The sequence below is a fragment of the Thamnophis sirtalis genome, unplaced genomic scaffold, assembly GCF_051295495.1.
Source record: "Thamnophis sirtalis isolate CommonGarterSnake01/CBP01778 unplaced genomic scaffold, rThaSir2_p1.2 scaffold_12, whole genome shotgun sequence".
In the NCBI taxonomy this organism is placed as follows: domain Eukaryota; kingdom Metazoa; phylum Chordata; class Lepidosauria; order Squamata; family Natricidae; genus Thamnophis; species Thamnophis sirtalis.
The window spans coordinates 35123331-35145159 of NW_028261392.1; the positions used below are offsets into that span (position 1 = coordinate 35123331).

The 21829-nt window shown below is 40.3% G+C and overlaps 1 protein-coding gene across 5 annotated transcripts in view; it reads left to right on the forward strand.

Annotated features, from left to right (window-relative positions):
* The first annotated feature begins 266 nt into the window (after nucleotides 1–266).
* The window catches only part of REV1 (REV1 DNA directed polymerase), a 62011-nt gene continuing 40448 nt past the window's right edge, over nucleotides 267–21829 (forward strand). For 3 of the 5 annotated variants that reach the window (XM_014060051.2, XM_087726663.1, XM_087726661.1), the window contains exons 1-7: nucleotides 267–375; nucleotides 6947–7013; nucleotides 7295–7427; nucleotides 8619–8787; nucleotides 11182–11331; nucleotides 14332–15020; nucleotides 15361–15468. In XM_014060051.2, the coding sequence (XP_013915526.2) occupies nucleotides 6957–7013; nucleotides 7295–7427; nucleotides 8619–8787; nucleotides 11182–11331; nucleotides 14332–15020; nucleotides 15361–15468 (1306 nt within the window). In that variant the 5' untranslated portion in view covers nucleotides 267–375; nucleotides 6947–6956. Of the gene's footprint in view, nucleotides 376–720; nucleotides 779–6946; nucleotides 7014–7294; nucleotides 7428–8618; nucleotides 8788–11181; nucleotides 11332–14331; nucleotides 15021–15360; nucleotides 15469–21829 lie in introns of those variants that run through there. The other 2 variants (XM_087726660.1, XM_087726662.1) reach the window with 2 other exon arrangements.

Genomic DNA, 21829 nt, shown 5'->3' on the forward strand with positions numbered 1-21829 from the left:
TACTTCGCCCCGCGGCGGAGAGGAATACGGCCTCCGCTCACCGTCGCGCGACTCCTCAATGCCTCTCGCCACCAGGGGGCGCCGCCTGAGGGCAGGAACGAACCGGTGGCGCGAAGGAGCCGAGCGTCGTCCATAGTAGGAAAAGGAGGGAGAGACGGGCAGGAACGGTTGATGGCGCGACACTTTCCGCGCGCCGTGCGTGACGCGGCGTTCTGAGGGAAAGGGAAGGTCGGGAGGGGGGAGGGAAATCAGAAGCAGCGAAGGCGAGCTACGGGGGGGGGGGGAGAAGCGCGAGCGGCGGACGCGACAAGATGTGAAAGCCCGCAAGGCCCGGGGAGGGCAAAGACGGCGGTCCCGCCTGCAGCGCAACGAGAGGTGAGAAAGCGGCCTCGACTCCTTTCAACTCCCTCCCGCGGTCGAGCAGAGCAACTCAAGCCAGTCGCTCCCCGGCTCGTTGTCGGGGAGACCCGCGGCAGTTCCGGCCCGAAGCGGCTGTCCTGTCAGGGCAGCTGCTTACATAACCAACTGCGCCCGGGTCAAGCGCTTGTTGCTCGCGCCAGCCCGCCGGCGACAGGTTGCGCTGCGCTTTGTATGGTTTCGGTGCCGATCACATGGGCCTCTACTGTGCCCAGACACAACACCGGCCGCTCCCTCAGTGGGACATGAACCTGGTTGCTCAAGGCGGCCGCGGCAGAAGCCACTGCGGACCCGTGCGAGGGGCGCTTCCCCCTGCGAGGGGCCACACCGGAGGTTCTGCCGTTAGCTTTGGCGGGTGACGGTGCGTGCAAAGACGCCCGTTGTGGAACCGGCGGCGCTGCCTGTGGCTTTCCCTCTCTGCAGCTGCCTGCGTTTCGCTACTATTATTCACCCTCATTATGAATTATAGCGCTGAGCGGCGATGGGCACTTCGGTTTGTTTGGCGGGCGCCAAGAAAGGAAGTGAAGCTGTTAGGTTTTTAATGAGGCTGAGGGAAATTCGTATGGGCTACAGAAGGGAGGTTTTGTGAGACCGCCGCAAAAATAAACGCACGGCTCAGAATAGAAAGACTGGATAGAATTGACAGTACTTTAAGACCAAAAGGTGTGAGTTAAATCACAGGATTTAAGTGCTTTTTAAAAAAAAATTGTAAAGGTGGTCAGCCAGATGAAGTGAATTCTTTAAAGGTTGCATTAGCAGATTCTTCACGCAGGATGTCATTTGTGTATAACAGCCATCCAGTTGGTGTGTATGGAAACTCTTAATACTATCAGGAAAGGAAAAAAATATTCCTGCTAATTATGTATGTCAAAGATTAAGAACAAAAAAGAGAAACCAATTTCTCGGACCATCTCTTTATTCTGTCGCTTTGGAATATTTTTACTAAGCTCATGATAATTAATAAGAATCATATTTTAGAGAATATACATGACGTATTTCCTGTTCTTTTTCTTTATTCTGTAATCTCTACTAATTTAATGAACAGTTTGGGACTTTGGGCAAGTCAGCATTAAGAGAGTTTCTTAAAGGAAACTTTAAACAATTTGAAATAATTGCAGAAGATTTTTAAATACAGATAGTTCTTGACTTATGACCACAATTGAGCCCAGAATTTATGTTGTTAAATGAGAAATTTGTTAAATGGGTTTTGTCCCATTTTATGACATTTCTTGCCCCAGTTGTTAAGGTAAAAGTGAATCATTGCAGTTGTTAAATTAGTAACAGGGTTGTTAAGTGAATCTGACTTGCCACTGACTTTGCCTGTCACAAAAGATGGTCACATGACCCCAGGACACCAACATAAATATGAATCAGTTGCCAAGTATCTGAATTTTGATCATGTAAATATGAAGCAGTTGTCAAGCATCTGAGTGTAAATCATGTAACCCTGGGGATGCTGCAACAGTTATCAGTGTGAAAAATGGTCACCAAACAAACTCTTCTAAGTCGAGGACTCCCTGGTATCTTAAATGTTTATTGCTCAAAAGCACGTAAAAATGCAAGTAGAAAAATAGGGACCACTTTGGTGGGAAGGTAGCAGTGCCCTGTGCGCCTTCGGTGTTTAGTCATGCCGGCTTTAGTCATGACCAGAGAGACTTCTTCAGACAGCGCTGGCTCTTTGGCTTTGAAATGGAGATGAGCACCGCCCCCTAGAGTCAAGAACAACTAGCACATATGTGCAAGGGGAACCTTTACCTTTAAACCTATCTAGTCGCATTGGAAATATTTTCTATTTTCCATATAACTATTTCCTAAGAAATCTGGATACATTTATTCAGCAGTCCAATATACCTTCATAGTAAAATTACATTATCAAATTCATCTGTGCTAATTCAAGGAGGACTCAATTCACTTGATTGTTCTTTGATTTCCAAGCAGTGTACATACAATATTAAATTTGAAAATAAAATGTTGTTGTATGCAAATCATTGATCTTCCTGTTTTAAAAAAAATCAATTAAATTTCTTTACTTTAGAAAATATATTTATTTGATCACACTCTTGTTCTTTACTGGTGTATGTTGTTAATATCAGTTTGAAAATAAGCATATTTTTTGTAGGAGTTATTGTTCAGGTTTTTTTTAAAAAAGGTTCTCAGAAGTATTTTAGCACATGCATATAAAGAGATTAAATTGCATTTTTCTTTTTGTCTAGACACTTGAGCATTATTAAACCAGTATTTAATTGTTTTCCAATTAGCGGAAAACATTTTAATGCTTTTTAAAAGAACAAGTAAATAATATATCAAAATGTTAAAAATATTGCTCATTTTAGTTAAAGATGCACAAATTTGGCCAGATTAAGGACTGTACTGTCATTGACAAAGAGGACAGTTCCACATTGAAAATTAATATTTACTAATTTAATCAGTTTCCCAGAAGTGAAGATATCAAAATGAAAGAATATTGATCTATTTAATTGTGTTACATTTTTCTTTTCTTTTTTCTAATGAGCAATAATGAAAAAAAATCTGTGAAAAAGTATTGGAATAATACAGAAGAGTATTTATTTAAAAACCATATCATAGTTGCCCAATTAAAAAGAATGCAAAGAGAAAACCCTAATGTAAAAGTGTTCCAGGCAAAAGTTAGAACTTTAAAAGTGTTTATGCATAAGACAATGGTTTTCTTTATAAAATCATATCTATATGAGATAGAAGATGGACATGAGATGTAGTGAAATGAAAAAAAAATTATTTTAAATGTTTTGAGATAGATGGTAACTTTTAATACGAGTTCTATATTTGAAATGGATTGTATTGTGAAGTACTATCTATATATAGTAAATGCTTGTGGTAATTTATGTTCATTATTTATTTGTTTTATCATGTTTATAAACTGTTTGAATCCTAGTAGTCTGTGTGAAAATACAACTGAGAAAAACAAATTTAATATAATTAAAAGATGCAAGTAAACTTGACAAGCAAGCTTAATTAAACTATGTGGTAAATGTTTACTGGAATACATTACTTTGGTTTGTTTATAAAATATCAACAGAGCAAAGGCCATGCACACCTCTGAAGGAATTGGGTGCAACTTGTCTTTTAGGCCACATCCCATGTACCTCATATCTAATAATATATTTAAAACATTTAAGGTTTCCCTTTATATCATCAAAAACTTACTTTTCATTTTTAAAATTAAGTTCATATTATCCATTCTTTATTATTGAATTATTGAGTTAAAATATGGTGAATTCTTCCACTCTGTGTGTGGAAAATTCCAGTCTAAATAGCAGACTAAACAGTTTAAAGTTTTATTGGGTTAGTGTTCTTTAGTCACACACCAAATTCATTGTGTGAATTTGAACTATCTGTTGATTTAATTTATCTCCCAGTATTGTAATCATGAAATGATGTACAACATATAAATAATGCCAAGATCCTCCAAGGAGATGTAAAATAGATATTTAATGAAACAATATTTTGTTTTGAATTCGGTGAAACAAAACTACATAGAAACTTTTTAAATAATGTTTTAAAGTTTTGACATAATAGACTTTGTGAAGTTAGTAATTTCATAATTTTCACTAATTACTTTAAATGAAAAAAAATTCTCATAATTTCAAACTATGGAATGAGAAAACAGATTTTTTTTAACATTGATCAAAGTATATTTATTTTTACAAAGAATTCAAGATTGTTAACATATCTAATATTTCCTCCTTTTTTCCAACAACAACAAAGCTGTGAAGTGGTCTGGGCTCAGAGAGGGTGACTGGCCCAGAGTTATTCAGCCAACTTTCATGGACCAAACTGGATATAGGCAGATTCTTTAAAATTAAATGTTGTTAGAGGGTTTTGCTTATCATTGCTACTCCCTATATGTGTTGTTTTACATATAATATAAGGCTTTGTATCCTTAAAAAGTATATTCACTTTCAGGGTGTTTTGCAAAGTATACAGTAGGGCTGTGCAAAGACTTTGTAAGAAGTCCTTTAGAATGCACTGAAAATTTTTATAATGATTAAAGCAGCTGTATCATTTCCCAGGTTTATATAGTACTTCAGAAGCTGCTCTTCGCTGATTCCACATACATATTTATGCAGAGTCTGGAAAAGGCAAAACTGCTTTAATTACTATTTAGAAATTGGCACTTCATATGCACTCTTCCACATTCTGAAGAACCAACCACCTTTTGAAAGATTAGCATAGATCTAATGCATAGTTAAAAAGGATTAGAGTTAGGTTAGCAAGTGTTTCAAAGAATGCTATGCTAATGGTTCATTGTGATTGAGCATAAGCAAATTAATTAATACATGGGAAATTTAAAAAAACAAATATTTAATTAGTTTAATTTTTAATTTTGCTATTTTTATTTTAATAAAATAAATTTGATTTAAGGAACAAATGATAATTGGAGAACATTTATTCTGGGCAACTAAGATTTGTATAAATCTGAAACTTACTGCTTTGAACTTCCTCCCAGCCAATTGAAGACAAAACTAGAAATTATCCTATCTAATTGTTGCCTGACCTGATTTGCCCTTCCTCTCTTTCCCAAGAAAAAACTTCAGAAGCATCAGTGAGAGTGAAAGGGAACTTAAAGTTTCAGATTGATGCAATTATGTATCTCTTCCAGTACTGTCAGCAGTCAACAGCATAATGTATTGGGACAGTTATTTTAGTATAAAAAGTCTATCTTTGGCAGTAAAAGTTGTCTGTATTTTGGTAAACGTTGATGTTTACATGGGAAGCCAATCATAAATCCAAGTTAAAAATATTTGTTGCTTAATTATCTTAGATACTTGAGGTTTTTTCACCACAAGAAATTAAGAAAATCTAAGGTATGCTAGAATGAAAAAGTTCTGTTTTCACATTCCTACCTCTTAAACAAGTAGTTTATAAAATTATGCATACTTTGGATGTAAAATTATTAATGGTTTCCATTTGTAAACATTTTAAAAATATTGATAAGTCTCTAATTGTTCTGGATATTTTAAAGTTCAGGATAGCAACATGACAGTAATGAGAGGGAAATTCTTCTATGTTCTTAATTTATGTTTATGCTACCTAAACAGTACAACTTCATAAGGGATTAAAAACAGGCAAGTTCTGGCAGGACTGGTATAATTATTTTCTTCTTCAAGTCCCCCAGAGACAATAATAATTGATCCATTTCCTAACTTTGTATTGAAAGTCGTGGACTTTAATTTATAATGAATTTTGCCTTGTTTGTGTCTTCAGAGTGTTCTATCAGCAATCACAAGTTAAACAGTGTGGTTAAGCTTCCTGGTAGATGTTATGCATATGATTGTGTGATTGGATTTCTTTAAGTCATTTTGAGAATATAATCAATAATATATTCTGAAATAAAGGTCTGTCCTTATTTTTGTTAAAGAATCTTTTGTTTTCCTTAGTCAAAAAGCAATAAGCCTCAGGCTTTTTTTGCCAGTCTTGAAGATAAATACAATACTGTATCTCTTTATTAATCTCCAGAGTGTAAAATAAAATCTGAGACTAACAAAGTGGTCTTCTGAGGCTGCTTGATCAGCCTAAAAGCTAAAAGATGTTCCAAAAATTAAGTATTTGGGAGACAGCCTGAGGTTGATCTTGCCTTGTATTCCATTTCATAAGAGCAGGAAAAGTTAGGAAAATGTTTAGACACTAAGGTAGGGGGGGGGGATATTTAATCCCCTGCCTTTGATTTTTGTTGTTCTTTCTTGTTGTTTATGGCTATGCGATGAATACACATGCCAAAGTTTTAAAACACAAAGTTTCCACATAATTTGTTACATGGAAGACTTTGATTCAAAATATTCCACTAAAATAGATCATGATGCTTTTTAACTTGACATGTGAGTTTTGTTCCCTTATGAGAATGAATATAGATCAATGAAGTACAACCCATAAAAACTTATGCAATAATATATTTATTAGTTTTAAGATGCCAAACAGATTTTGTAATACTTTTATCTGGGTCTGCATATTTACAATTTATTGAAACAGACCATTGACATTGTTATGTAATTGCTGATGGTAGTTTACAAGCTCCCATCTGCAGATGGAAGTTTCAAGATATTGGAGAAGGCATCCACCTTGCCTGTCCCCTCTTATCCATGCAATATTTATTTGCTATCTTAAGTTAATGCTCAAATAGATATGATGTAGATTTTTAAAAGGATAGGATTCTGTGCTATTTTTTTCTCCTGATATCATTAGTTGTTCAATCGTGGGACTTGGCTCTAAATATCACAATATTGGCTGCTATTTAGTACAATTAAACTCAAAATACACCAACATATAGCATTAAGATATATCTTAAGGTATTGATGAAATGAGGAATTACTCGATCAAAAGTTTTTAAAGAATTTGCAAACCATACATTAGTATCTTGTAGAAACAATGTATTCAAAGACTTCTGGAATAGTTAATTGTAATTTATTTTCTATGAATTATTTCTGACTCTGTAATATCAACAGTTATAGTTGCAATGCCAAAAATAAATGCCTTTTTTCCTCTCCACAAATAGAAGGTTCACTATGAAGCAAGGTGGATGGAGAAAACGAGCCAGTGACAGAGATGGCTGGGGCTCATGGGTAAGCACATGCAATAAAGCTTTTAACTAAATAAATGCACATATTTTGAGGGAGAACTAAACATTTTGTACTACTTTAATGTAATTATTTTATTACTAAAATATATTCACCATTGGCATGCCAAAGAAGTAGTGGTAAAGTCATACTGTATATTTTCTAAAGCCTAAGTTATGAATTAGCATGATTACTATTTCACAGCTTATTAAATTGTTTTTCATATAATTGTACAATTGATCAAGTTGATAATCAACCTCTAAAGATCCATGTTGTTTCCATTCAAGGGAGGATATATGTCTGCCAAAGTCCAAAAATTGGAGAATCAGTTTCATTCAGAGGCAGCTCTGCAACATCAGAAAGATGAAAATTCATCCAGCATTTTCAGTGGAGTTGCCATCTTTGTCAATGGCTTCACAGGTGATGCTTTTATTTTTATAAACTGTTTAAAATGTCATCTGGGAATATAGTTAGGGGTAAGAAAAAATTAATAAGGTTACTAATATGTGGGTAAATGGCAAAGCTGTACATTTATTCTGTTCCTAACCAAAATCTTCTGTAACTTGGCGTGCTGAAAAATTAGTGAATCAATTTTTGCTTGCCTAAATTGTCTGAATGAAATTTTCCAGAAAGCAGTGTTTACTGTACTCTTATTTCATTTTGATATAGATCAGTTTAACTTAGTTTAAAAAAAAAACTATGTATATAATTCCAAAATACAAACTGCAGATTCACACATTCATTTTTTTTTTTTTTTTTGCTTTTTACCTGAATTATGAAATGAAGAGCAGGACTGATGGGTATCTACTTAAAAATGCTTCTTTTGCTATTTGTGTATTGTAGTCTTGGTAGTTGAGTAGACACTGTCCTTATATTTGTGTTATGGCCAAAGAGATGCTTTGAAAAATTAGACTAAAATGTAACCCCAATGTAATAGTTTGTTGTTGCTACAGCACTTGTGGAACTCCAAGTAAAAAATACTTTCATTAAGTTTTCAAAAACAAAAATGCTTTGTGAGAAGATATTTCTATCTTCAAGCTGTCATGTTATAAAAAATAAAAAATGGAATACTGTATATTATACAATACAGCATTCTCTTTTAAATGTTCATTGTATATGCAAATAGCAAATACCTAACAATATTTCTGAGATGGCTACTCTGAATGTTACTGAAGGGAAGGAAGGAAGGCGCATTATCCAATTTTCAAGTAAAAAATTGCAAGGAACTCAGAAGAAAATGCAATACCCTGGACAAAGGGTTAGCAAGTCTATTGGAATTTTAAGCAGAAATACACCACATTATTGCATTTTGTGTAATTATTTTATTGACTAGAGAATGAAGAAGATATATTAAAACAAATATTAAAAGCAACCTAATGAAAAACAGTTGTGGCAACTTTTCAAAATTGGTATTTTATTGAGAGAGGGAGAATTGTGAAATCTATATGTGGATATTTTGACATATTTGTCAATAAACTACAGTATATACTCTACTTTATCCTTAACATTTTGTTAGATGAATAACTGCTGTTAATTCCAAAGCATAATGCTAGGTTTTTCAGTTTATGATTTTTAAAAAATACTTTTATGTATCTTATATTTTTATTACAGATCCTTCAGCTGATGAATTGAGGCGATTAATGATGTTGCATGGAGGACAATATCATATATACTATTCTAAATCCAAAACAACACACATTATTGCTACAAATCTTCCAAATGCCAAAATAAAGGAACTGAAGGGAGAAAAAGTAGTTCGACCAGATTGGATAATAGATAGGTAAATATTAGAGAATTGTGAGCAGATTGATAATCCCATTTGAATATTTTGAATATGTTCCATAATTTCATTTAAATATATCACAGACATTCTGGAAAACTGATCTTATTTTTAAAAATTATATTAAATGTTTTCTGTTTTTATCACTGAATGATCTTATTCTCATTAGTGATAACATTAGTGGTTCTGTGATAGCACTGATCAATTCCAGGGGACATTTCAAAACATTAAAAGTACAGACAATTAAATAGAAAGCATTACGTATGCATATTGTATTTAAACATAAAAATAATTTCCTTATGTTTGCTTTATATGCATATGCATTAAGCTTTATGAGATTATTTTATAGTTCATAAAAATAAGCAATTCTACTGCAGTAATTTGAATTACTGTATTTTTTGCTCCATAAGACACACTTTTTTGTCCCGCAAAAGTGGGTGGAAATGTCTGTGTGTCTTATGAAGCGAATATTGCATCATAGACTGAGTTGGGGGTGTGTGCAGTGGTGGTGACAGGCAGCACTGGTGAATGGCCTGTCACCACCGCTTGCCACTGCCTATTGGCGGTTGGATCGGCCTCCCGAAATACCGCTGATCAGGTGTTCCAGCCAGCAGCGGATTGCCACTGCCTGTTGCTTTTGCTGCCGCTGCCATTCATGGGGCAGCAGTAGGTGGCGGAAATCCCCACCACATGGAACAGCTGATCAGCAGTATTATGGGACACCCATCCAACCACCAATAGGGAGCGGTGAGCGGCAGCAATAGCCAGGGAACGCTGGCGAAGGCTCCAGTGTTCCCCGGTGGAGGCAGCAGACACAGAGGAGGCAGCAATAGCGCCGTTTCTGGTCAGCCAGCCCACTGATTGGCGGGGCTACAGGAGGCCAGGATCCACCTGTTGCTCAGCTGACAGGTGGTGGGCGCAACAGAGCAGCGCCCTGACGAGCCACATGCTGGGACTGGGAGGCAGAGGCAGATTCCCCAAAAGCTAGGTACGGAGCATCTTATGAGCAAAAATTGTGATATACTGCACTTACTGAAAAAATAATCTGCACTTGAGACTCTCCCCAATGTAGCAGATAAGATTGCGCCATTCCCATAGAAACCTAATCATAAACACTAACAAGTTCTTTTTTTAATTGGGTAATGTGATCCTACTGTAGTTTTTCTAATTACAAATGGATTGGCTTTTGAGTCTTTGCCAAATTTCTTGTTAGTGTAAAAACAAGCTAAATGAAAAGTACATCTAAAAGAATTATGGGTAGCTTATTATAATATTCCAGTTCATTTTTCCAGATCAACCTGATTATTTTCTTTTGCTGTATAACAGAATGTTTGCTGATCTTATCACAGTGTAACACTTCAGAATATTCTGAGATTATAAATACAAATTGTGTAATAACTTGTACTTGATTCACTAAACATTAACAACATAAATAAAACATTTAAAATAATTACAGTAAATAAATTTAGAAGAAATATATTTCTTCTCTACATGATTTTCATGTTGATCTTGCAAGATAAGTCATTAAAAGTAAATAAATTAAAAAAAAATCATAACAGGCCAATGTAGAAAACCCTTATGTGTTATTATTTCCCTTATTTAAAAATAAATTGAAACCTTTTTAGATACTTGGTTAGAAGAGACTCAGTGACTTCATCAGTTGGAGAGAAAGTCTATGGTAGAGTACCTCTGATTCCACTTTCACTCACTCTTCAACCTGTGGTAGACTAAGGGATAGAAACACAACAGAAGAAGTAAGCAATTGTCTTATCACTTCTGTCCTCATCTGGCTGTCATCATATAAAGAATTAAATGCCAGAAATCTTAAATCTGGTTACTTGCCTCTTTCATTTTTTAAAAATTACAATATTCCAATTTAGACATCTTTCTACTCAGAAACAATTTGATTTGTATAGTTTCCTTGAAGATATTTTAGTTACATTGGTGCCTTTTTTTTTCTTTTAACTCTTATAAGTCCAAACAATTTGCTAAATTAGCATCTCCAGTGTGCATCCAGAGGAATGTAAGTTTTTGTTTCTCAACAGTATAATCATACATGTGAAACAATTTTGATACATTTTCCAAAGCTATTTCAATAAAGTGTGTAAGAGAATACTTCCTATTCAGATGAAGTGTGCTTAAATCTTGGGTATTTCTGAAGTGTTTGAAAGAAATAACGTGAGTAATTAGAACATGTAATGCCACTTAAAGTCACTTAAAATCTGTCTAAATATGTTCTTGAAAGTAAGAAGAATTGAATTTAGATTATAATATATCCTTTACATATGCACACTTGTTAATAAGGCTTTCAGAACAGGGAAATATTCCACTGTATATAAAAACTATTTTTTCATGAAGTTTTTGAGCAATTAAAATTCTGACATTCTGTTTCAGCATAAAGGCTGGGCGACTCCTTTCATATATTCCTTATCAGCTTTACACAAAACAGACAAGTATTCAGAAAGGCCTCTGGTTTAATACTATATGCAAGCCTGAAGATTCAGTTCCAGGTCCTAGCAATATCTCTGTGGGGCTCAACAGGGTGTAAGTAATTATTTTGATTTAATAATTGAAATTAAGTTTAAGACTGAGAAATGTTGATGAGTTGATGTTGATGTTGATATTGTATATTCAGTTATTTGAAGATGTCAAAGTACACCTTACATTATAGTGTGAAATACAATGGAATTAAGTTTGAAACTAAGTGCAGTTGTAATGGTTAAAGTGTTACTGTAGTAGAGACACTTAGATTCAAGTCTACCCTCCGCTGTGGAAGTTCATGGGAGTCATTCTTTTTCAGCCCAAATCCTATCCCATGGTTGTTCTGGTGGGGGAAAAATGGAAGGAGCACTGTATATGCTGCTTTTATCTCTGATCAAAAAGCCAGATACTAATCTAATCACAGACCCATCAGATCCCACAGACTAGGCCTCCTCCGAATTCCATCTACTGGCCAATGTCGATTGGCGACCACCCGGAGGAGGGCCTTCTCTGTGGCTGCTCCGGCCCTTTGGAACGAACTCCCCGCGGAGATCCGGACCCTCACCTCCTTTCAGGCTTTCCGTAAAGCCGTTAAAACCTGGCTGTTCCGACAGGCCTGGGGTTCACGAGTTCCCTTCCCCGCTCGAATTGTGTGACTGTTGATTGTTTTTAAATTTTCTTTGTATCCTGTTTGTTGTTTTTGCCTTGTCTGTATTACTCCCTCCCCTGGGTTTGTTAGCCGCCCTGAGTCCCTCCGGGAATAGGACGGCATATAAATGAAATAAACCTAAACCTAAACCTAATAAATAAGACAAAAATAATTACTTTTTTGTTTTCTAAATTAAGCTTCTTTCAAATGCAGTCATATTAAAGTTTTTTTTAAGGATAAGTATACACAACAGTGTAATATTAAAACCTAATTTTATATATATATAGTCAGCTCTTTGCACTAATATAGATTTGCTGCAGTGCTCTTGCAAGTTCCATGCACCTTGATGTATAGTGTATAGACATGCTGGCCACATGACCACGGAAACATCTTCAGACAATGCTGACTTCTTCAGCTAACACACTGAGATGAGCACTGTCCCCTAATGTCTTCATTTCTGACTGGACAGGAGAAACCTTTTCCTTTATATTTTTACTTCATACCTTGATTTCTACAAACTACTTGACAGTTGTTCAGTCATCCATGCCCCAGTCATAATGTTTCTTGCTAATTTCTCTGCTATTTAGAAGTTATTTATTATTTATTAAACTTATACCCCATCTCAGTAAAAAAAAACCTTTCAAGTTATAAAGTACAGTAACAATTAAAACATCCAGTATAAATGTCAAGAAAGAAAGAAAGAAAGAAAGAAAGAAAGAAAGAAAGAAAGAAAGAAAGAAAGAAAGAAAGAAAGAAACCAATAGCAATAGCAATAGCATTTAGGCTTATATACCACTTCATTGTGCTTAACAGCCCTCTCAAAGCATACAGAATCAGCATATTGTCCCCAACAATCTGGGTCCTCATTTTACTGACCCCAGAAGGATGGAATGCTGAATCAACCTTGAGCCATCTAGCTGTCTGTCTGTCCGTCCATTCGTCTGTCAGTGGGTGAACTGACAGACAGACAGACTGAAAAAATTCAGTTTTCGGGAACTTCCTAAAAGACATCAGAGAGGGAACAAGACTGATCTCCAAAAGAAGGCCATTCCAAAGTAGTGGTGCTGCCAAAAAGTTAAGCTTGTAGAACTGGGGGATCATTAGCAACTTTCTATAAGATATGAGCTGGGCCAATTTTGATTTGAGTAGGCAATTCTGTAAATTCAGGTTTCAGATGAAGGGCTTTACTGTATAATTAAATACCAGTCATTTGAGTGTGACAAGTGCACCCTGCTCAGCTTCGCTGACTCACCAAGGCTGCCTGCCCAGGACCCCCGACCTGCTTTTGGAATGTCGGGCAACCCCAGTGAGTCTGAAAGAGCACGAGACCGCATCTCCAAAGGCTTTTTTTCTCAGTGCTAAAAGCTTTTGGAAATGGATGAAAGGTTTTGGGGGAGCAATCTCGCGCTGCTTCAGGCTTCCATCCTTTTGAAAAAAAGTTTTTGGCGTGGTGAAGACTGAAGGAGGGTAAAACCGTGTCCCAAAGGCTTCTCTCTTGTGTGAGTGAAATTGATGTGTCAGCCATCACTCACACAGACCCACTTCCTCTCCCCCTCTCCCCCAGCCAGGTTGCTAAGAGAGAGGGGACAGATAGTTCTATATGCTGTTTGGTTTGTAAGTCCCATTCCAATGAGTCACATAAATTAAATTTATCTGATAAGGCAACTGCAGATGAGTTACTTACTGGAACAGACTGTCTGTTTGCAGTATAATCTTCTATTTTCTGTTGTTTCAATGGCTTGGATGAATTTTCTTTGCAAAGTGCTATCTCTTTCTCCTTTTCCCCATTCTTAAAAATCCTGGCTTGTAGTATTGTTAAAATATATCTAAAACAAACGGGGCTTGGATGAATTTTCTTTGCAAAGTGCTGTCTCTTCTTTTCCCCATTCTTAAAAATCCTGGCTTGTAGCGTGGTTAAAATGTATCTAAAACAAATGGTAGCCACACTATATGTGCGTTTGTAAAATTCCGGTATAGATTCAAAATAGGTTAAAATAAATTAAAATATAAAAATACACACACACACACACACACACACACACACACACACATATAAAAGAGAGACCTGATTTACTTCTGAATGTATCAAGTAACAGTGAGTTTGTATGTCAGTCTGAATTCTTGGAATTATAAAATATTGGCTTGTAAGATTTTTGATGTCAGTGCTGTAACATTTATGTAATATTCCATTTATGAATAGATGATAAAAATATGCACAGTATATTTTTCATATATTGAAAGTGTGACAAATGTATAACAAAATTAAAATATTTAGAAAATATTTTACTCTTAAGTGTAGAAAATATTACACAAGTCCTACTGAGTTCAGTTATTAGACTTCATATAAAAGGATTACAACAAAAAGAGGAAACCTTTGTCTTATGTATTTGTTTTATCCATGTTCTTGATTTTAGAAATAGTCTTGTAAAGAAGCATGAAGGAGAGAATGAAATGAAAACAAATGGAGTGAGTAAATCAAAGAAAGAAGCTGAAACTTCAAGATTCTTGGAGTTGGAGCAAGCTCTTTCCAGAAGCAAACAGAATGGAATACATCAGAAAGACAACTTTTCCATTTTTAATGGACATAGTCATAGCTCCAACAGTGCCTTAAAGATGCAGGATGGTTTGCTACACTTTGACAAAAGTGTTATAAGCAGACTTTCTCCTGTGCAAGAAGAATTGAAAGAAAGCACTGATTTTAGAGACTGCTCTACGCAACATTTGCAACAAAGCAACAGAAATACTGAACTTTTAAGAAATGTGCACAGGACTATGAGTAATTCATCTTTTTCATCTTTGCACAGTAATATTAAAATAAATGGTGCTCATCGCTATATTGTTCAGGGGCCTTCAAGCACAAAAAGCACTACTTCAGTACCTGCTCCTAGTAAGGAAGATTATTCACCTTTGTCCAAACCTTCTAATGGCAATTTCATTTCAGATTTTTACTCTCATTCAAGATTGCATCATATATCTACGTGGAAATGTGAATTTACAGAGTTTATCAACACACTACAGAAACAAAATAATGCTAACTTCCCAGGAAGAGAAAAGTTGAAAAAAATGAAAGCAGGACAATCTTCAATAAATAAAGCTGACTTAGGTAAAAAATATTTTTAAATTATATTTCAACAGTTGTCACATATTTGTTTTTCAGTGAAATAGTTGATATTTTGGTTAGGTATATTTCTCTGATATGTTTTTTTTGGTCAGAATATAAATATTTCAGAATTGGTGTGTATAGCATAAAAAGGTAACTGAAGATAAGGTGGGAGATGTTAGGCAATTTGAAGTTTTCTATAATTTGATATTTCTTTTATGTTTTATTAAAAAGTAATGAAGAATCAATTGATAAGTTTTAAGATTAAACTTTTAATTTTACAAGAAATAATGGATAGTAATTTAGCCAGAATTAAATTGTCTGTTTACTATTCTTTTACTAGATAGTACATCCTTCTTGAATTCAGCCAAACTTCAATGTTGCATAATGCATGTGGATATGGACTGCTTCTTTGTATCAGTTGGTATCCGAGATAGACCAGACCTAAAAGGTCAGTACTAATATCTAAATCATGTATTCATTTAATAGATGTTCATTTTTTTAAAAAAATATTCAAAGCCTATTGTTACATAGATACGTAATAATCAGAATACAGTTGGAAGGGACCTTGGAGGTCTTCTAGTCCAACCCCCTTCTCAAGCAGGAGACCTTATACCATTTCAGACAGTCTTTTCTTTAAAACCTCAAGTGATGAAGCACCTACAATTTCTGAAGGCAAGTTGTTACACTTGCTTTCCGGAGCGAGGGATAGGAGACTCCAGTGGATGGTATTAACATGCCCAATTGACCACGAGACTGGGATGAAGCTGAAGCCACGCCTCTCTGCTCCACACTTTCCTTTCCAGTTTCATCTCAGTCCGGCCAAAAAGAGACGCAAAAAACTTTTCTCCTATTACTACACCTACTGGACCCTCCTTGCCTCTACTGCCTCCTGGAAAAGCACCTCCTGATCCTGCCAGTAAGTGATCTGCAGTGGTTCCTTTTACTGGCCACCAGGGAAATTGCTAGGATTGCTGGATGCTGGGGAGGCCTCGGTCACCCTTGCGGTGGCCATTTTGGACCGCGCTGGCCACATGGCGATTCTGCCTGACTCCTGGGTGATCAGGACGCTTGCAGCTTGGGATTTCCAGCCCTATGGCCTCCCTTCGGCATAATTACCTGGCTGAACACTTCGGCGGCTGCAATCGAGCCGTGGAGGGACCGGCAGCGCTTGCAAGAGCGCGAAGACTATTTTTAAAGCTGTGAGCGCGCGGTGGAAGGGCGCGTGGGCGCTGGGAGCCAAGGCAAGCCTTGAGGGCAGCCTCCATAGCACGCCGTGCTTGCCATTACAGTGGGGGCTGCCTAGAAGCTTTAGAAACAGTGGGTTTTTCCTCTTTTTCTCCCTTTTTCTATTGCAGCCGAAGAGAGGAGTGTGGAGGAGGCTTCACAAGGAGGGCTGTGAGTTTTACGCGTGGTGAGGATGGCTGAGGAGGCGGGAAGGTCCCCTTCACCTCCACCTTCCCCTGGGGAGGGCCCATCTTCCAGGCAGCACCCTACTGCCTCTGACAGGGCTCAAAAGGCGGCTGCTGCCTCTCATCCCTCACGAGCCGCCCAGAGAGATGAGCTTAGGAGACACAAAGCCATCTCCAAGACCTTTTCTAGAGCAGAGAAGTTGAGGGCCCAGCAGGGCAGGCTCAGCACTTCTCCCCCTTGCTGTAGATCTCCGTTGAGGGGTGGGTCTCTGCCTGTCCCCGTCCCCCCCCCAGTTCTCCGGATTCCCTAGGAAGGTTTTTTTGGGGGAGGTTTCCCCATCACCACTCCTTTCCCTGGAGGACCAGGAAATGGATCTGGAGGATACCTGTATCCATGAGGATCCCAAAGGGGATCAGGCCTTACCTAGGCCTATTCTGGCACCCCAGGCTGAGGCAGCTCAGGTTCCTGGGAATTCCTCCTGGGATTCCCTGGATATGGATAATCTTCCCAGGGGGTTGCAGAGCCTTATTGAGCGGGCTATCTCCTCTGGCATTGCAGCTGGTGTCCAGCAGCAGGCAGTTAGGGCACAGGTAACGGATCAAGGCAAGACCCCCTAGGGCCAGTTCCTCTCAGGCACACCCTCCCTCCACTCCAGTGAGCCACCCCGTCTCCCCTTCTCTGGTTAGTGAAGGTTCAGTATCGGGGGAGAAGGCCCAAAGGGATCTTGACCTGTCTGAGGATGAGGAGGATGATAAACCGGATCCTCCGGCCTTTACTGGCCTTTTCCCCCCAAATTTGTTCTGGTCCCTTCTGCGCAAAGCATGTGTTACTGCACAGGTAGAAGAGGGGGAGGGGGATAAGGAAGCAGCCAAAGATTGAGCCAAGGAAGGAGCCACAGAGGGATCTGCAGCAAAGAAACCTCAGGGTCCGGTTTTCTCTGAGCCCAAAGCTGTTAAGGAGGAGATTCCTGCTCCTCACCTTTTCTTGGAAGTGGTGAAGAAACAATGAGAGAAGCCTACAGCTTTCCCTGACCCTGGCAGCAATGGTAGACATTTTTATAACATAGAGCCAGATTTTTCCCAAGCCTTGCAGCTACCCATCGTGGACCCACCTGTGGTTGCATTGGCACCTCCTGCTTCTCTAGTGGCAAAGGATGTGGCTGACAACCTGAAGGCGGATGACAGAAAGGTGGAGATGATGCTCAGGAAGGCGTTCCAGTCTGCAGCTTGGGCCATCAAGGCTGCGGCATCGGCTATCTTGTGGATGGAGAAGATCCAGGAGTGCATTTCCCTGGAAGATGTTCAGCTGCACCAGGACCTGAACAAGTTAGTGGCGGTGGCTCAGTTTTCGGCAGATGCCACGTTGAATGCCATGAAGTTTGCTTCCAGGGCTATGGCATCATCCGTCACCTCGTGTCACCTTCTTTGACTCCGGAGTTGGCAAGCGGACAACATGTCAAAGCTGCTTTTGACACGCTCCTCGTGGAAGGCAAGAATAAGAAAAAGGTCCTAACCACCTCGGCGAAGAGGGTGGAGCAAAAGTCCACTCCGTTCTACTGCAAGTCCTCGTACCAGCCTCAGGAACAGGAAGCTCAGCACAGTAGGTACTCTTCCCCCAGGTTAGAGAGGCAGCCCGAGCACAGTTACAATAGGGACAGGGGTCAGTTTCAACAACAGAGTAAGTGTCTCTTTTGAGGGGGAGGTGGTCACCCTTACCGCTGGGGCAAGTAGGTCAGTCCCAACGCCACCCATTGGTGGTCTCCTGGCTCTCTTCTCCGAGGCCTGGGTGGAAATTTCTACAGATGTCTGGTACAGTCACCCATGGCTTTCGTTTAGAGTTCCTTTCCATTCCCCCTAATTTCTTCCGTACATTTCCCCCAGCCTAACACATAGAAAAACACAGGCTAATGCATCAGGCTATTAAACACCTGCTTGACATCACTGCAGTGGAACCGGTGCCGACAGACCAGGTGAGTCGGGGGTTCTATTCAAATGTGTTCTTTGTACCCAAGTCTTTGGGTGGGGGGTGGAGAGCTATCCTCGACTTGAAGCTGCTGAACCCATATTTGGTTTACAGCAAATTCAAGATGCCCTCCCTTAAGTCCATTGTGGCAGGTATTCGGGAGGGGGATTACATGACTTCTGTAGATCTTATGGAGGCTTATCTCCATATCCCCATACTCCCAGATCACAGGCGCTTCCTCTGGTTCTCCTTTGTGGGGCGCCATTACCAATATCCCTGCCATTTGGGTCATCTTCTGTACCCAAGGTACTGGCAGTAGTGGCAGCATACTTGAGAGGGTTTCCCATTAGGTTACACTGCTACCTGGATGACGTGTCCGGGCCAGGCGAGGGGGGGGGGGCTTTTGTAAGTTATAGACACACCACAAAGGTTAGGGTTTTCTGTTAACTTTGAAAAGAGTTCTCTTTCCCCGTCCACTAGAATCCTCCACTTGGGGGCAGTTATAGATTCCCATTCAGGAAAGGTTTTTCTCTCCCCAGACTGTAGGTCCAGTTTGGTTAAAATGGTTAAGCAGGTCTGTAGGGACCGTTATGTTCCCATAGCCCTTCTCTCCAGCTTGCATTTCCTGCATCGAGGTAGTGACGTGGGCAAGACTGCACGCCAGGACTTTGCAGTGGCGACTCCTGCCATTCCAGAGGGCCAACACCAGCAGCTCACCGGCCAGGGTCAAGGCCAACCTCCAGGTACTGATCTCTCTCAAGTGGTGGCTGTCCCCAGCCTTGCTCAAGGGGTGCGAGTTCAGGGACCAGGAGCGCCTCGTACTCACCATGGACACCAGTCTTTCAGCTGGGGGGCGACCCTGGGATCCCAGTTGGTGCAGGGTCAGTGGTTCTGGCAGGAGCTCTGACACAATATCAACTGGCGATCCATCTGGCACTTTGACACTTTCGGATCTCCGTTGATGGTCATCACATTCCGGTCCTCATCGACAATGTGGCGGCCAAGGCCCACATCAATCAACAGGGCGGCACATGTTCCAAGGGAATGCACGCCAAGGTAATGTCGCTGGGCAGCTGGGTGGAGAGACACCTGTGGTCAATCCGGGTGGAGCACATTATGGGGATCGACGACCATCGGGCTGACTGGCTGAGTCGAGAGACGGTGGACAACGGAGAGTGGAGCCTCTCCCTGGAGCTGTTCCAGAGCATCTGCCAGAGGTTTGGACGACCCGTGGTGGACCTCTTCGCCACTCCGGCCAACGCCCAGCTTCCCCGGTTCTTTTCTCGGTTCCCAGCTCGGGGAATGGAGGGGGTCAACGACCTTCGCACAGGGTGGCTAGATGGGCTACTGTATGCATTTCCTCCCCTCTCCCCATTCCCGGGGTAGTTCAGAAGCTAGTCAGGGAGCAGGCAGAGCTGATCCTGGTAGCACCTCACTGGCCAAGGAGGGCCTGGTTTGTGGATCTCATGACCCTGTCGATCCGGCCCCCATGGCGGATCCCAGAGCGGGAAATAAGAGTTGCACCAGGGGAAACGAGTGCACCCGGAGCCACACTGGCTGCAACTAGCCATGTGGAGATTGAGCGGGAGCGCCTGAGGGAGGCTCAACTGTTACTGTGAGTGATTAGAACCATAGAGGCCTCGCGCAGACAATCCACTACAAGGATTTATGACTCTACCTGGGTTTCGTTCATAGCCTGGTGTCAGGCGAACCAGGTGATGCCCACCAGGGCCTCAGTTCCACAAGTCCTGGACTTTGTCCAGGACAGGTTGGATAAAGGGTTCTCCCAGAGCACTGTGCATAGGCAACTGGCTGCCCTTGCTACAGTTCTCCCAGGCGAGGGCCCGGTTCCCCTCACCCAACTACCCGTTGTTAAGAGGTTTCTTCGGGGGGTCTCCAACTTGTGCCCTCCAGTGGTCCATAGATTCTCCATGTGGAATCTCCCTACCGTGTTGCGGGCTCTCATGGATGAGCCTTTTGAGCCCTTGAGGACGGTTAGCCTGAAGCTCCTAACCCTTAAGGTGGTGTTTTTAGTCGCTATCACGTCGGCTAGAAAGGTGTCAGAGTTAGGAGCACTTTCCTCCATGGAGGATTTGTGCGTGTTCCACAACAATAGGGTTGTGTTGAGGTTTGATCCGCCCTTTATGCCAAAGGTAAATTCCATCTTCCATCGTTCCCAGGAGGTTGTACTTCTGGATTTTTGTCTGGATCCGGTTAGGGAACGGGAACAGCAGTGGCACCGGTTGGATGTCCGACGGGCCCTGTGTATTTACTTGAAGTGGACAGTCTCCTTCTGGAGGTCGGAGGCGCTATTCTTATCTTTCCAACCTTCGTCGCTGGGTAAGAGGGTGACATCTTCCACCATTAGCTGGTGGATCCTCTTAGCTATTACCCTGGCATATGAGTCCCAGAGGTTGCTTGTGCCGGCCGGCATTATGACACGTTCGTTGAGGAGTGCTGCCACCTCGGCAGCTAGGGCCTCTCAGGCTCCGATAGGCGACATTTGCAATATGGCTACATGGGCTTCCCCATCGCTGTTCATTCGGCATTACAGGTTGGACGTGTTCGCATCGGCTGATGCGGCTTTTGGGCGCAGGGTACTACAGCAGGTTATTGCAGATCGTTAGTTCCCTGCCCATGGAATTTAGCTTTGATAGGTCCCATCCACTGGAGCCTCCTGTCCCTTGCTCCGGAAAATGGCAGTTGGTCTTACCTGAACTGCTATTTTCGGGGCTGGGACAAGAGGCTCCAGTTCCCACCCTAGGTAGTAGTCTAGCTGGGGTGGTGAGAGTTCTCATATACTGGAATACTGCTATCATGTCACTCCTAGTCCTTCTTTTCTCTAAACTAGCCATATCCAATTCTTGCAACCATTTTCTATGTTTTTGTCTCCAGGCCTTTAATCATCTTAGTTGCTCTTCTTTGCTCTTTTTCCAAAATCTCAACATCTTTTTTGTAATGTGGTGACCAAAACTGGATGCAGTATTAGTTACCAGCTTACTAAGGATTTATAAAGTGGTACTAATACTTACATGCTTTTGATTCTATGCCTATGTTTATACAACTGAGAATTGTGTTGGCTTTTTTGGCTGCTGTTGCACACTGCCGGTTCATGTTTAAGTGATCATCAACTAAGGACTCCAAGGTCCTTCTCACAGTTATTGTTTTTGAGTGGGGTTTTGCCTAACCTGCACTTGTGCCTTTAGTTTTTCCATTGTGTGAGTCAGTTACTCTTGTTGATGGCTCAGGAGATTTTGATCACTGTCAACCAGTCATTTCCTGGTTGGATTAATACAACATCCTGTACATAGAACTGCTCTTAAAAAGCATTTGGAATTATTAACTAGTCCAGAGTGTTGTGGCACACACAATACTGAGAGCATCTAGATTTACCCATGCCACAGCTTTACTGCATAAGCTGCACTAGTTTCCAGTAG